General features: G+C 41.5%; 1 protein-coding gene across 2 annotated transcripts in view; it reads right to left on the reverse strand.

The window, feature by feature from the left end:
- HSD17B12 (hydroxysteroid 17-beta dehydrogenase 12) overlaps positions 1-12,944 on the reverse strand; it is a 168,229-nt gene that overhangs the window by 17,618 nt on the left and 137,667 nt on the right. For both annotated transcript variants that reach the window (XM_060176569.1, XM_007531506.3), the window contains 2 exons: positions 4,520-4,601; positions 2,911-2,976 (listed from right to left, as the gene is read on the reverse strand). In XM_060176569.1, coding sequence (XP_060032552.1) covers positions 2,911-2,976; positions 4,520-4,601 — 148 coding nt within the window. The remainder of the gene's footprint in view (positions 1-2,910; positions 2,977-4,519; positions 4,602-12,944) is intronic.

Consider the following 12,944-nt stretch of genomic DNA (forward strand, 5'->3'; position numbering starts at 1 on the left):
TGATTGATTTACTATTGGACAGAGAGAGACCTATAGCCCTGCTTCAACACTTGTGGAGCTTTCCACCTGCAGGTGGGGCACCTGGGTCATTGGGCACTGGAACACATGTGCTTAACCAGGTTCACCACCATCTGGCCCCGTCAGGTAGTGTCATCAGTAGAAACTGATTCTAAGTTAACCTGAAAGAAGAGGGCACACTGACCTGATCCTTCCCTACCCACTACTCCTTTTCACTGAGGGGTGATTTGGCTCTAGTATCTGCTCATAGAATAAAAAGCCTTAGAAGTTCTATCTAGGTAACACATATACCATCTTGACTGTCTAAAGATAAAAGGGAGAAAATGGAACTTAAGTAGTCAGACATTTTTTGCTTTCACAAGTGCTGAGTACAGATGTGTCAGACAGTGCTCAAGGTTGTCTTAATAGCCTGGAGCAAGTGGTCCAGCGGTTAAGAGCAAAGGCTTTGGTGTCAAACAGACTTGAATCCTGGTTCAATCTGGTCAAGTGACTTGACCTCTCACAAGCTGCAATCTTCATAAATTTAAAGAGGAAGATAATCATAGCATCTTATGGAATTACTCTAAAATGCAGTAACATAATATGAAGTGGTTAGCACTAACCCTGAGAAAGTGTCCCTTAAATTCCCTCTATGACTGATCACTCATGGCTCTGGGGAATTGAAAGTCACCATCAGCCCTGACTGTATGAAGAGGTAAGGGCAGGTGGAGGGCAGGGTCAGAAAAGGAGTTAACAATGACAACTTCTCCCCAAGACAACTGTTAAAAATGTGCCTACACAGAAATATTGTGAGCGTGGTCTGGAGGTGGTGCAGTGGATATCTCAACCATGAGGTCCCAAGTTCAATCCCCGGCAGCACATGTACCACAGTGATGTCTGGTTCTTTCTCACTCTCTTTTTATCATTCTCATGAGTAAATAAATATATTCTTTAAAAGAAAGATAGAAAGAAAGGGAGAGAGAGAAAAAAAAGAAAGATTGTGAGCCATTGTTTCTGTGTTGAACTATAGTTAAATTGAGATATATCCATAAAAAAAGCCCTATATTTGCTTCCTTTCATATTTTGCATTGTATCTGTTATCTTCATAATAAACCAAAAGTCTTTTAAAAAAAATTAATCCAAAATGGATCAAAGCATACATGTATGAGTAAAAACTGTATGGGTAGATAGTATAGAGGTTATGTAAAGAGTCTTTTATGCCTGAGGCTCCAAAGTCTTGGTTTCAATCCCCACACCACCATAAGCTGAAGCTGAGCAGTGATCTGATTTAAAAAAAAAAAAAAAAAAGGGAGCCAGGAGGTAGCACAGCAGGTTACGCTCACATGGCACAAAGCGCAAGGACTGGTGTAAGGATCCCAGTTTGAGCTGCCAACTCCCCCCCTGCAGGGGGTTTGCTTCACAGGAGGTGAAGCAGGTCTACAGCTGTCTTTCCCTTTCTCTGTCTTCCCCTCCTCTCTCCATTTCTCTCTGTCCTAACAATGACCACATCAATAACAACAACAATAATAACTACAACAACAATAAAACAAACAAACAAACAAAAAACAAAAGCAACAAAAGGGAAAATGAATTTAAAAAAAGCAAAAACTATAACAGTTTTACAAGAAAACAGGAAAGATCTATGGCCTAGATTTGGAAATGACAGCAAAAAGCATCAACAAAAATAAATAAATAAATAAATTAGACTACATCAAAATTGAAAACTTTGGTCCATCAATGGATACTATTAATAGAGTGAAGAGGTGCTGGAGAGATATAATAATGGTTATTATACAAAAAGACTTTCATGATTGAGGTCACCAGAAATTCCAGGTTCAATCCCTAGCACAACCATAAGCCACAGCTGAGCAGTGCTTTCCTTATAAATAAATTAAATAATTATCTTCTGGTGCACCTGATTGAGTATACATGTTATAATGTGAAAGGACTGGGTTCAAGCCCCTGGTCCCCACTTGCATGGAAAGCTAGCTTCACAAGCAGTGAAGCAGTACACAGGTACTTTTCACTCTTTCCCTCTCAACTCTCTATCAAACTAGTTAATTAAACTAACGGAAAAGAGTGAAGAGGGAGAAAATATTTATTTGCAAATCACATATCAAGTAAAAAGTTAATACCCCAAATACAGGAAGACCTCCTACAATCCAATAATAACAGGCAAACAATAGACATTATGCTATACAAGAGAAGTCAGTCACAAAAAGCTTTGACTGCAAAGAGCCACTAAGTAGTCAAAGTCACAGGAGACAGAAAGCAGAATGGGGCTGGTGCAAACGGAAATAGAGTTAGTGTTTAATGGACAGTCACACTTTCAGAAAATGAAACAAGTTCTGGAGATGGAGGGTTGCACAACAGTGTGAATGTACTTTGATGCCTTTGAACTGGATACCTATAAGTGATTTCACTGGGGTTTTCTGTTGTGTCTGTTTTACCACCATTATAGAGTGAGCAGAAGATGACCACCACACCCACACTGTCCTAGCGTCTGCAGCCAGTGCTGCTCTAGTAAAAGTCAGCTTGATTCACCTCTCGTGTGACTATTATTCAGTGGCTTGGGGAAAGTGCCACAGCACACCTGACCCTCTTGGCAGTTTAAAGATATTAATAGTCTAGTTCTCTCAAAATAGAACTGTAAGAGCTCACAACAGTTACACTTCAACTGTTTATACTACACTTAGTTCCACTTTTGGTATCCTTACTTAAAAATTCTAGGGGGTGAATTTTTTTAATTTAGATTCAAGTGCACGGAGGGAGAAGAAGACATGTCTTTAGTGGTGTGCTAACATGACATCTGCTCACTTAGGAAAATGATTTTCTTTCGTTGCCAAGACAGCAATGGTTGCTGTGGAAACCATACAAAAACAGGGATACTTAACTGCAACAAACTCCACTCACCTGCACAAAGATGCCCTTGCTCTTATATTCTTCATGGAGGCACTGAGCGAAGAAATCTACAAAAGCCTGGGAGGGGTGGGAGTGAGAAGAAAACAGACAAACGACATCAATCTCCCTGATCTGTAGCCACAGAAACAAAACAATAAATTAACTATTTAGCACTATCAGTGTAAACACTAGAAACCATTTAACTCTAGTCTCCACTTATTATTTCAAATGCAGAAGAAACACTGCAACTACCTCAAATTGCTTTTTGATCTGACAAAAAATTAAGGATTGTCCTACCAAACATAATATCTAGATCAAATTCTGATTTCACTGAAAGAGCTTCTACTTATCCTTTCTCTTTTTAAAATTACTTTCTAAGGACAAGTGCTCTAGTCTATAAGAAAGGATGTATTCTTTTTCTCCACTTGCCATTCAAACAGAAACACAGTATGAATTCTGCATGACTCTGTTCTATGGGGATTTTGTTGTCAGTAAAGAGAAGAAAAGACCAAGTATCCTCCCGAGTCTCTGGGATGACAAGACTCAAGAAATGTAGAGATGGGTGTCATAGCCCTTCTTCTTCGAAGGTACAACTTTAAATGTTTTTTGTGAAACAATCTGTACCATTCTTCAAAGGTAAGCCCAACCTTGGGTTTGACAGGCCGAGTCCCAATAATGACTTTACTAGGGCTCCAATTAGTAAGTCTTGTAGTCACGAAGCAGGACAGGTAAGAAGTGGGCGTTCACCAATCACTTCAAGAAACATGACATTTGTTTGAAATGTGCCCATTCTATGTTTCAGAGAGACAGAAACAACAGAAAGCAAGCAGATTATGGGGCTGCCAAGTTTTTGTCAAAAGACAGTAATCAGTTTATATTTTTCCCAGTGGGCTGTGTCAAGTGAAGAACGTAAGTATTCTGCTCTTTTTTCTTTGACACTGCTTGTTCTTATTGTGTACTGTGTCTTACTCGTCCCCCCCCAAAAAAAAGTTTGCTAAACTTCAGTATCTAGCTGGTGGTTTCTATTTCAGAGACATTTCCCCATGCCTTGGTAACACATATGAAGATGGTGCTATTAATTAGCAGGTAATAAGAAATACATCCTAAATTATTTTCCTGCTGGTAATGTGAAGGAGCAAATAGTGGTTGTGTAAAATTATAACATTTTACAGAGTTCAGAAAAACCTGTGTCTCACATCAGACGTGACAGCAAGTAAGTACATTCTTAATAATGTAGCAAAGTAGTGACACTCATGCTTTTTTTTTTCTTTTTCTTGGCTAATGTGTCTATACTGCTTGGGAGAAGAGAGGGAAGGAGAGGAAGAAGGAGGAGGAGGAAGAGAAGGAAGAGGAAGGGAAGGGGAAAGGGAAGGAGAAGAAGGAGAAGGGGAAGAGGAAAAAACATGTAAAGATCTAGATCTTGGGACTCCAGCTGTAATATTTATATTAATCAGTATGACTCCAGCTCTGGTTAAACTAATCATTAGGTGTTTTCCTTTTTCTTCCTAGTTCATTTGAAAATTGCCAAGAATTCAACTCCATCAAAGTTCTATTATCTTTTCTTAGACTAAAGATTGTTTCCCTGCTCCTATTCTGACATGATTACTAAAAAGTGGTTCACCTTAGTTGCAGAGTAGATGGTCAGCATTGGGATGGGGAACGTGCCACTAGCAGAGGAAATGTTCAGAATCACTCCTTTCGACCTAGAAAGGAAATGGACCAAGCAAGCAGAATCAAATCATGTGCACAACTGTAAGTCACAGGTCAAAATAGAGACTTTTTTGAAACAGAATCATGTGGCTGCTTCTCTACCATCCATCACGCCTTGCTTTTTTTTTTTTTTTTTTTTTTTTTTTTATCATCCACACATGACATGCTTGGTCAGTGAATGAAGCATAACTCAACCAACTAAAAATAGCTCTTCCTTGCAATTAGTTCACTTCCCAGTCTTGGATAGGGCTGGACCAGATTCATCAGTCTCCTTGAGATGGTTTCTATCTTTGGAGGTCTTCTCTGCCCACTGTACCTTCACTTGTGTGCAGCATTTCATGCTACTCTGCTTCCTCTCCCTCAACAAGTCCATAAACTAGTGGACAACACAGTTCCATTTAAACTTTTCTTCAAAGCACATGGCAGGTACTTTATAAAACCTTCTGTCAATAAGTGATTGGTACTGTCCCACCTCCTCCTTTCCTGACACTAAACAAAGAATCACTTCTAGAATTATGTCAACGGTATAGTTTATCAGATTGTCCTCTTCTGTCAAAATGCAAAGCTTGGTTTCTACTGATAACTTCCAGACACTGCTAAAAGTTAAAAGGTGAAGCATCCAATAGCACAGCTATGTACAGGATACTGGATACTGTACAGCAAACCATAACAAAAGGACTTTTCAAAGTTAATCCAATTAACAAATGATGTGATGATAGCATTAACTATCGATTGTCTTTTTGAACCCTAAGACAGCAGGAACCTCACATCTCCACTGTAGAGCCCCTACTTCCCCCAGTCCTGGAACCCTTGGATAGGGCCCACTTTCCCGTATGCATCTCCCAATCCAAACCAAATAATATTGCATCCGCCGATCACAACCTAACCAACGCAACGATTGCCACCTCAACATGCTTCACTTCAGACTGTGTCCGGAGACTTCACATGTGGAATGATAACCCTTCAGCTTCATTACTCGGGTGAGACCTTTCCTTTTATAGTACACTCTAATTCCATCTCAGGTGGTTCACTTTCTAACAAAGTCCCATAACCTAGATATACACCAGTTTCTGTGAGAGAGAGCTTATGTGCACACGTATCCATAAACTACTGCAAAATATATACCTGAAAGCAGAAGTACACTAGAGTTTGCAGTGAGTACCTCCCTAATGCTTCCTCTCCACTATTCCAAGCTTGGGATCCATGATTGCTCAACAAATTGTTTGGCTTCGTATCTTAACTCTCTTTTCAATCACCAGGTTCCAGATGCCACCAGGATGCTGGCCAGGCTTCCCTGGATTGAAGACCCCACCAATGTGTCCTGGAGCTCAGCTTCCCCAGAGACACACCCTACTAGGGAAAGAGAGAGGCAGACTGGGAGTATGGACCGACCAGTCAACGCCCATGTTCAGCGGGGAAACAATTACAGAAGCCAGACCTTCTCCCTTCTGCAACCCTCAATGACCCTGGGTCCATGCTCGCAGAGGGCTAGAGAATGGGAAAGCTATCAGGGGAGGGGGTGGGTTATGGAGATTGGGTGGTGGGACTTGTGTGGAGTTGTACCCCTCCTACCTTATGTTTTTGTTCATTGATCCTTTCTTAAATAAAAAATTTTAAAAAATTAAAAAAAAAAGTTAAAAGGTGAGAAAGTCACAGCAATTACTAATTCTACAAGTGAACACTGATCTGACTAAGCAGGCCTATAAAAAAATATACTAGCTACTAGCAAGCATTTATGAGTGGGTTCAAGTGTGGAATTAGAGATCTAGGAGTTTATGACAAAATCCACAACTAGCTCTTTTCCCTCAAATCTAGTTTTGGGGACTCCTCTTCCTCTGCGGCTCCACTCCGACTGGCTCCATCTCCCTCCTGCAGACCAGGTTCTTTGCCTTGCACCAGTTTCTCATTGCCATTGAGTTTACTTTTCCCAAGGCCTTTTGTTTCCTTCCATATTAGTAACGTCTACATAGACACTTTTAATGTGAAATAAAAAAGACATATAATTATATGGTATCTAAGCTATTTTAGCCATAAATCGGAAAAAGAAATAACCCCTAAAGGTCACCCAGTCCATCTGCCAGCCTCCAGGCAAGATGTCACTTCAGTCATCAAACGAAAGTCTGGACCCTTAGCTTAATGTGCCACTGGAAACAAGTTGTTGCCTTTGGTTTTGTTTTTCAACTGAAATCCTTACTAGTAATAGATATTTTCTTAAGCAATGACATCTACTAACAATTTTGGTCATAGAAATAAAATTTAAAGTTTGGTTTATCTGTTGAATTATGGCTCGTTATACTCAAACCGGCAAGGACAGTTGTCTGTGGTTCTTGAACAAAACTCTTTAGCGCTAAAGACTGCATTCTTGGGGGCTGGGTGGTGGCACACCTGGTTCAGCGCATACATTACAGAGCGCAGGAACCAGGTTCGAGACCCTGGCCCTCACCTGCAGGGGGAAAGCTTCACAAATGGTAAAGCAGGGCTGCAAGTGTCTCTGTCTCTCTCTCCCTATCTCCCCCTTTCCTCTAGATTTCTGACTGTCTCTACCCAATACATAAATAAAGTTATTTTTTTTTAAAGAAATTTTTAAAAATATTGCGATCTTTGAAAAGATGACAGAATGTAAAATGTCTCGAGCTTTGGTATATTGTGCCAAAGTAAAAGACTGTGGGGTGGGAGGGAGGGTTCAGGTCCTGGAACATGATGGCAGAGGAGGGCCTGGAGGGGCTGAATTATTATGGAGAAAACTGAGAAATATTATACATGTATAAACTATTGCATTTTACTGCTGACTCTAAACTATTTTTAATTTTTTTTAATATTTATTTTATTTATTTATTCCCTTTTGTTGCCCTGGTTGTTTTACTGTTGTAGTTATTATTGTTGTTGTCGTTGTTGGATAGGACAGAGAGAAATGGAGAGAGGAGGGGAAGACAGAGAGGAGGAGAGAAAGATAGACACCTGCAGACCTGCTTCACTGCCTGTGAAGTGACTCCCATGCAGGTGGGGAGCCGGGGTTCGAACCGGGATCCTTATGCCGGTCCTTGTGCTTTGCGCCACCTGCGCTTAACCCGCTGCGCTACAGCCCGACTCCCGACTCTAAACTATTAACCCCCTCCAATAAAGGAAAAGAAAAAGTCTTCCAAAATTTTAATGTTACCAAACACATTTTTATAATTAATTCTGGAACTCATCACAATAGATTTCAATGCAGGGACATTCATTTAAAGATAACCTTTTTTTTTCCATTTTTCAAAAGTAATAGAGACTGACAATCAATTATGATACAAGTGTGCAAGCATGTGTCTTTAACTGTTTGCTGCTTGAGGTAACTCAGATTTGTTTCTCAAATATCCTACTCTACCCTCATTTAAAATTTCTAGAATTGGGGTCGGGTGGTGGCGCACCTGGTTGAGCACACATATTACAGTACATAAGGACCCGGGTTCAAGCCCCCGGTCCCTACCTGCAGGGGGAAAGCTTTGCGAGTAGTGAAGCAGGTTTTCACATATCTCTCTGTCTCTCTCCCTCTCTATCTCCCCTCTACCTCTCAATTTCTGACTCTCTCTATCCAATAAATAAATAATTTAAAAATTTTTTTTAATTCTAGAATTTAATTTTAATGAGTGGAAAGTGAGAGTTTGAGAGTGCTTAATTAAAAAAAAAAAACATTCAAAGTATGCTAAAACAATGCCAAGACCGACAAGGCATAGAGAATACACAGAATGTAAGTAAATGAAAAGCAAATAGCATTTATAATTGCACCAAAATGACACTAGAGAAAACACTCCTTCTAAAAAGAATCTGTGCTTCCAAGAAGCACACCTTTTTGTTAGTCTAGCAGAAACCTTCCTACACACCCACACACAGCAGCCTACGATTCTCTCCAAGGAGAATAATATTCAGCTCAGTTTTGTCTGAATCATAAATAACATATCAGTATAACTGCCTTGATGCTTATACTGTGTACAGTATCTCATCTTTTTACAGAGATGGGGATGAACGGGTGGGACCGTGAGGCGCAAACATCAACTACTTTGCTTAGCTCTAATCCCCCATCTAAACAGAATTAGTGACGTCAAGCCAGTTTCCATGGCACAGCCAGACTCGTGACAACTGTTATATCAAGCAGAAGGATAAAATGGGCTGCACTTAATTGCACAGAGAGACAAACATAAAACCAAGCCTTAGTTAATCTCTCATTTCACAGAGGATAATTCTAAGATCGGGAAGACGTATTAAGAATATTTGCAGAAGTTTCATATTGAAGACTCACAATGTTCATACTTTTAGCACAGTCTGGTGTGACAAATAGCCAAATAAGCAAGTTTTTTTTTTCTTTTTGGAGATGCAATATTCTTTACACTGCTTGCATGCAAACAGCCACATGATGGTGTCTCTGTGGTGCACACTTATATTGAGAATCTACTAGAACCTAAACACTACAAAGGCAAAGCAAAAAGTACAGTTGTCAATGACAGCTTTTCATATAAACATCGTCTCTCCAGGTACTAATCCTCCCACAAGCCAAACACTTAACCTGCTGATCTTTATCAATTCAGTCCTTTGCACTCTGAGTTTCCCAATCACAAGAGTCTCTTGAACTGTCTCCTGTATAAAAAAGTCAAGCCTCGATTATTTTGTAAATATCTCATTGTTCTATCAGACTGTTATAGTGTCCTTGGTCAAAGCTCAGTAAGAATACTATTGTTGGGAGTTGGGCGGTGGCGCAGAGGGTTAAACGCACGTGGCACAAAGGGCAAGGACCGGTGTAAGGATCCCAGTTTGAGCCCCGGCTCCCCACCTGCAGGGGAGTCGCTTCACAGGTGGTGAAGCAGGTCTACAGGTGTCTATCTTTCTTTCCCCCTCTCTGTCTTCCCCTCCTCTCTCCATTTCTCTCCGTCCTATTCGACAATGATGACATCAAGAACAACAATAATAACCACAACAATAAAACAAGGGCAACAAAAGGGAAAATAAATAAATATTTTAAAAGTAAAAAAAAAAAAAAAAAAAGAATACTATTGTTGTGGTCCAGGAGGTGGCGCAGTGGTAAAGCTTAGGACTCTTAAGCATGAGGTCAAGAGTTCAATCCCTGGAAGCACATGTGCCAGAGTGATGTCTGGTTCTTTCTCTCTCCTCCTATCTTTCTCATAAATAAAATAAAAATAAAAAAATAACAGAATACTATTGTAAGGCAGGGGTAGATAGCATAATGGTTATGCAAATAGACTCTGATGCCTGAGGCTCTGAAGTCCCAGGTTCAATCCCCTGCACCACCATTAGCCAGAATTGAGTGAGCAGTGCTGTTATAAAAACTAAATAAAATTTTAAAAAAGAATACTATTGTCATAGAGGAAGTAAGGGCCTGCTTTGAAATAAGTCAGTGGTCTCTCACTCCCTTAGTAGAAATCTCGTCACCCCCCCACACTCAGGAGGTGTACACTGGAGGAGGGGAGATGTGTACAGGCAGCTGCAGAGAACTGGAACAGAGGGTCAGCCTTAACATGTACAGCAAACCACACAGAGAGCTTGATGGGAGACAGGGGACATGGTGCAAAATAGCTGTCTGACACAATTCTTGATATTTCCATTTCTTACCAGGGAATAAGCACATAGTGTGCTCTTGAAGGGTCATTACTGTGTTGCTTTTAAGCTTAAATACAGCATGGAAACGCATATAGATGGTGCTCAAACAGACTCAAGAAGACCAAGGAGAATATCAAAAAACAGAGCTCAATTTAAAAAAGAAAAAATCTGAGACACAGGGGTCAGATATAATTAGGATCTGCAATTCGAATACATTCAGAAAATTTCAAATCCAACACAAATATTGCTTTGTTGAAGAAAGTTTGCAAACATTTACCACATGAAAGAGACTTTGCCTGCCCTGAAACACCACAACATGTCATCATTCCACCTTAAGCAATACAGTACGAAAGAGGCTATTTTTATCTTTCTCATGGTTGTTATGGCAACCACCTCCTGGCTCCAGCTGTACACAATGTTTATAATTCCAGGGAAGTGGAAAGAGCAAGTTTCCTCTAAAATGTAATTATGCACTTTATACTTCGATGGTAATAATACCTTAGTTAGATTACAGATACTTGCTTAGTGAGAGTCAGTTGGCCCATGGTTGCAGTGAGTTTGGAAAACCTCACACATCACAGGTGGAATCAGTGAAGGGGGAATCCACAACAAAGGATCTTTATCAAAGACTCTGCTGTTATTCCTCAGTGGAGATACGATGGCTTCTAAACCAGCCACAAGAGCTATACCATTTGGGGACAGTGGAAAATGCAGGTGACAATAAAATCACTTATAATGTATAAGTGAAAAGATGACTTTGGGGTTTTCCTGTCCTCTTGGGCACACAGCAAACAACGTCACCGGTCTCCCGTGTGATCAGCCATGGTCTGAAACTGAGCTCTGGTCAATGGAAGATGAGCAGAGGTGCTGTGTACCATATCCAGCTGGCCTGTGAAGTGCCCCAGACAACCGTCCTGACTCTCTTCCAGCCATTGCTAGTGGATGCAGAGGATTCAGCAACAAACTTGCAAGACCACAGGGAAGAACACTGGAGTCCTAGATGAGGCTCCTGAATGATGGGCAGAGCAGAGTCCTAATATACACTGGCTGGAATATCAGGGGTGGGGTCAATATATATATTAAACTTTTTTTTCCTCCAGGGTTATTGCTGGGGCTCGGTGACTGCAGCACAAATCCATTGCTCCTGGAGTCCATTTTTCCCATTTTTGTTGCCCTTGTTGTTGTTGTTGTTGGATGGGGGGGGAGGGGTCGGGCGGTGGCACAGTGGGTTAAGCGCACGTGGCGCAAAGCACAAGGACCGGCGTAAGGATCCCGGTTCCAGCCCCCGGCTCCCCACCTGCAGGGGAGTCGCTTCACGGGCGTTGAAGCAGGTCTGCAGGTGTCTATCTTTCTCTCCCCCTCTCTCTGTCTTCCCCTCCTCTCTCCATTTCTCTCTGTCCTATCCAACAACAAAGCAACGTCAACAATGGCAATAATAACCGCAACAGGCTGCAACAACTAGGGCAACAAAAAGGGAGGAAAAAATGGCCTCCAGGAGCGGTGGATTCATGGTGCAGGCACCGAGCCCAGCAATAACCCTGGAGGGGAAGAAAAAAAAAAAAAAGAAAGAAATTGAGAGAGGAGGGGAAGACAGAGAGGGAGACAGACACCTGCAGATCTGCTTCACTGTCCGTGAAGCGACCTGCACCCCCTGCAGGTGGGGAGCCAGGGGCTTGAACTGGGATCCTTGTGCAGGTCACTTCACCTTGTGCCATGCGCTTAACCAGCTGCACTTCCGCTCGGCCCCCTGGGTCAATATTTTTAATGTTAAGTCACAGAGATTTGGGGGTGACGTGTTATAGCCATTGGCCTCACTGATTAGTTCAACCAGCCACTCCCGTTTAGTTCAAGCAGCTGTACCTGGGGCTGCGTTAGGCACAGGACACACATGTCCAAGAGCCCAGGCTTAATCTCTGCTACAACATATGCCAGAGCTGAGTGGTGCTTTGGTTTCTTTCTCTCTTTCACAAAAGTAAATAAGTTGATCTTTGGAGGACATGGTAGACATAGCTGTTCCTTCTGCTAGGCGAAAAGTGCTGGTGCTTAAAATTCACTTCTAGGGGCTGGGTGGTAGCACTCATGTTACAATGTGCAAGGACCTGGGTTCAAGGCCCCCATCCCCACCTGCAAGGGGAAAGCTGTGATTGGTGAAGCAGGGCTGTAGGTGTCTCTCCGTCTCTTTCCCTCTCTATCGTCCTCTTCCCTCTCAATTTCTGGCTGTCTCTATCCAATGAAAAATAAAGATTAAAAAAAAAATCCACTCCGTTTCTCATCTGATCTCAACAACTGGCACAGCTACCCCCATGATTTCAGTTTAGCTCCATAGCCTGTGACGGCTTTTCATCAGATCACTTCTTGACCTCACTTTAAAATCAACTTTCTTTGAAGGCAAGATTCAATTCATCTTCTGCATACTCCTTGATACAACTTCACTCAAAGATGAATCCTCTTGTTCACAGTCTTTTTTTTTTTTTTAAAGCCAGAGCACTGCTCCGCTCTGACTTATGGTGGTGCGGTGGGTTGGGGGGACTGAACCTGGGACTTTGGAGTCTCAGGCATGAGAGTCTCTTTGTATTGCCATTATGCTATCTACCCCTACCCCTTTGCATTCTTTATTTCCACCTCATGCTCCAGCTGTAACTGTGATCATAAGTGCTAGATCTTCAAAGATAGGAGTAGAGTTTCTAGCACTTTACATTTGTATTATTAGTTCTGGTCTACTGTCGTTTCCATATCTGACCAATAAGGAA

This window comes from Erinaceus europaeus, chromosome 17 (assembly GCF_950295315.1).
Source record: "Erinaceus europaeus chromosome 17, mEriEur2.1, whole genome shotgun sequence".
NCBI classification, from domain to species: Eukaryota; Metazoa; Chordata; class Mammalia; order Eulipotyphla; family Erinaceidae; genus Erinaceus; species Erinaceus europaeus.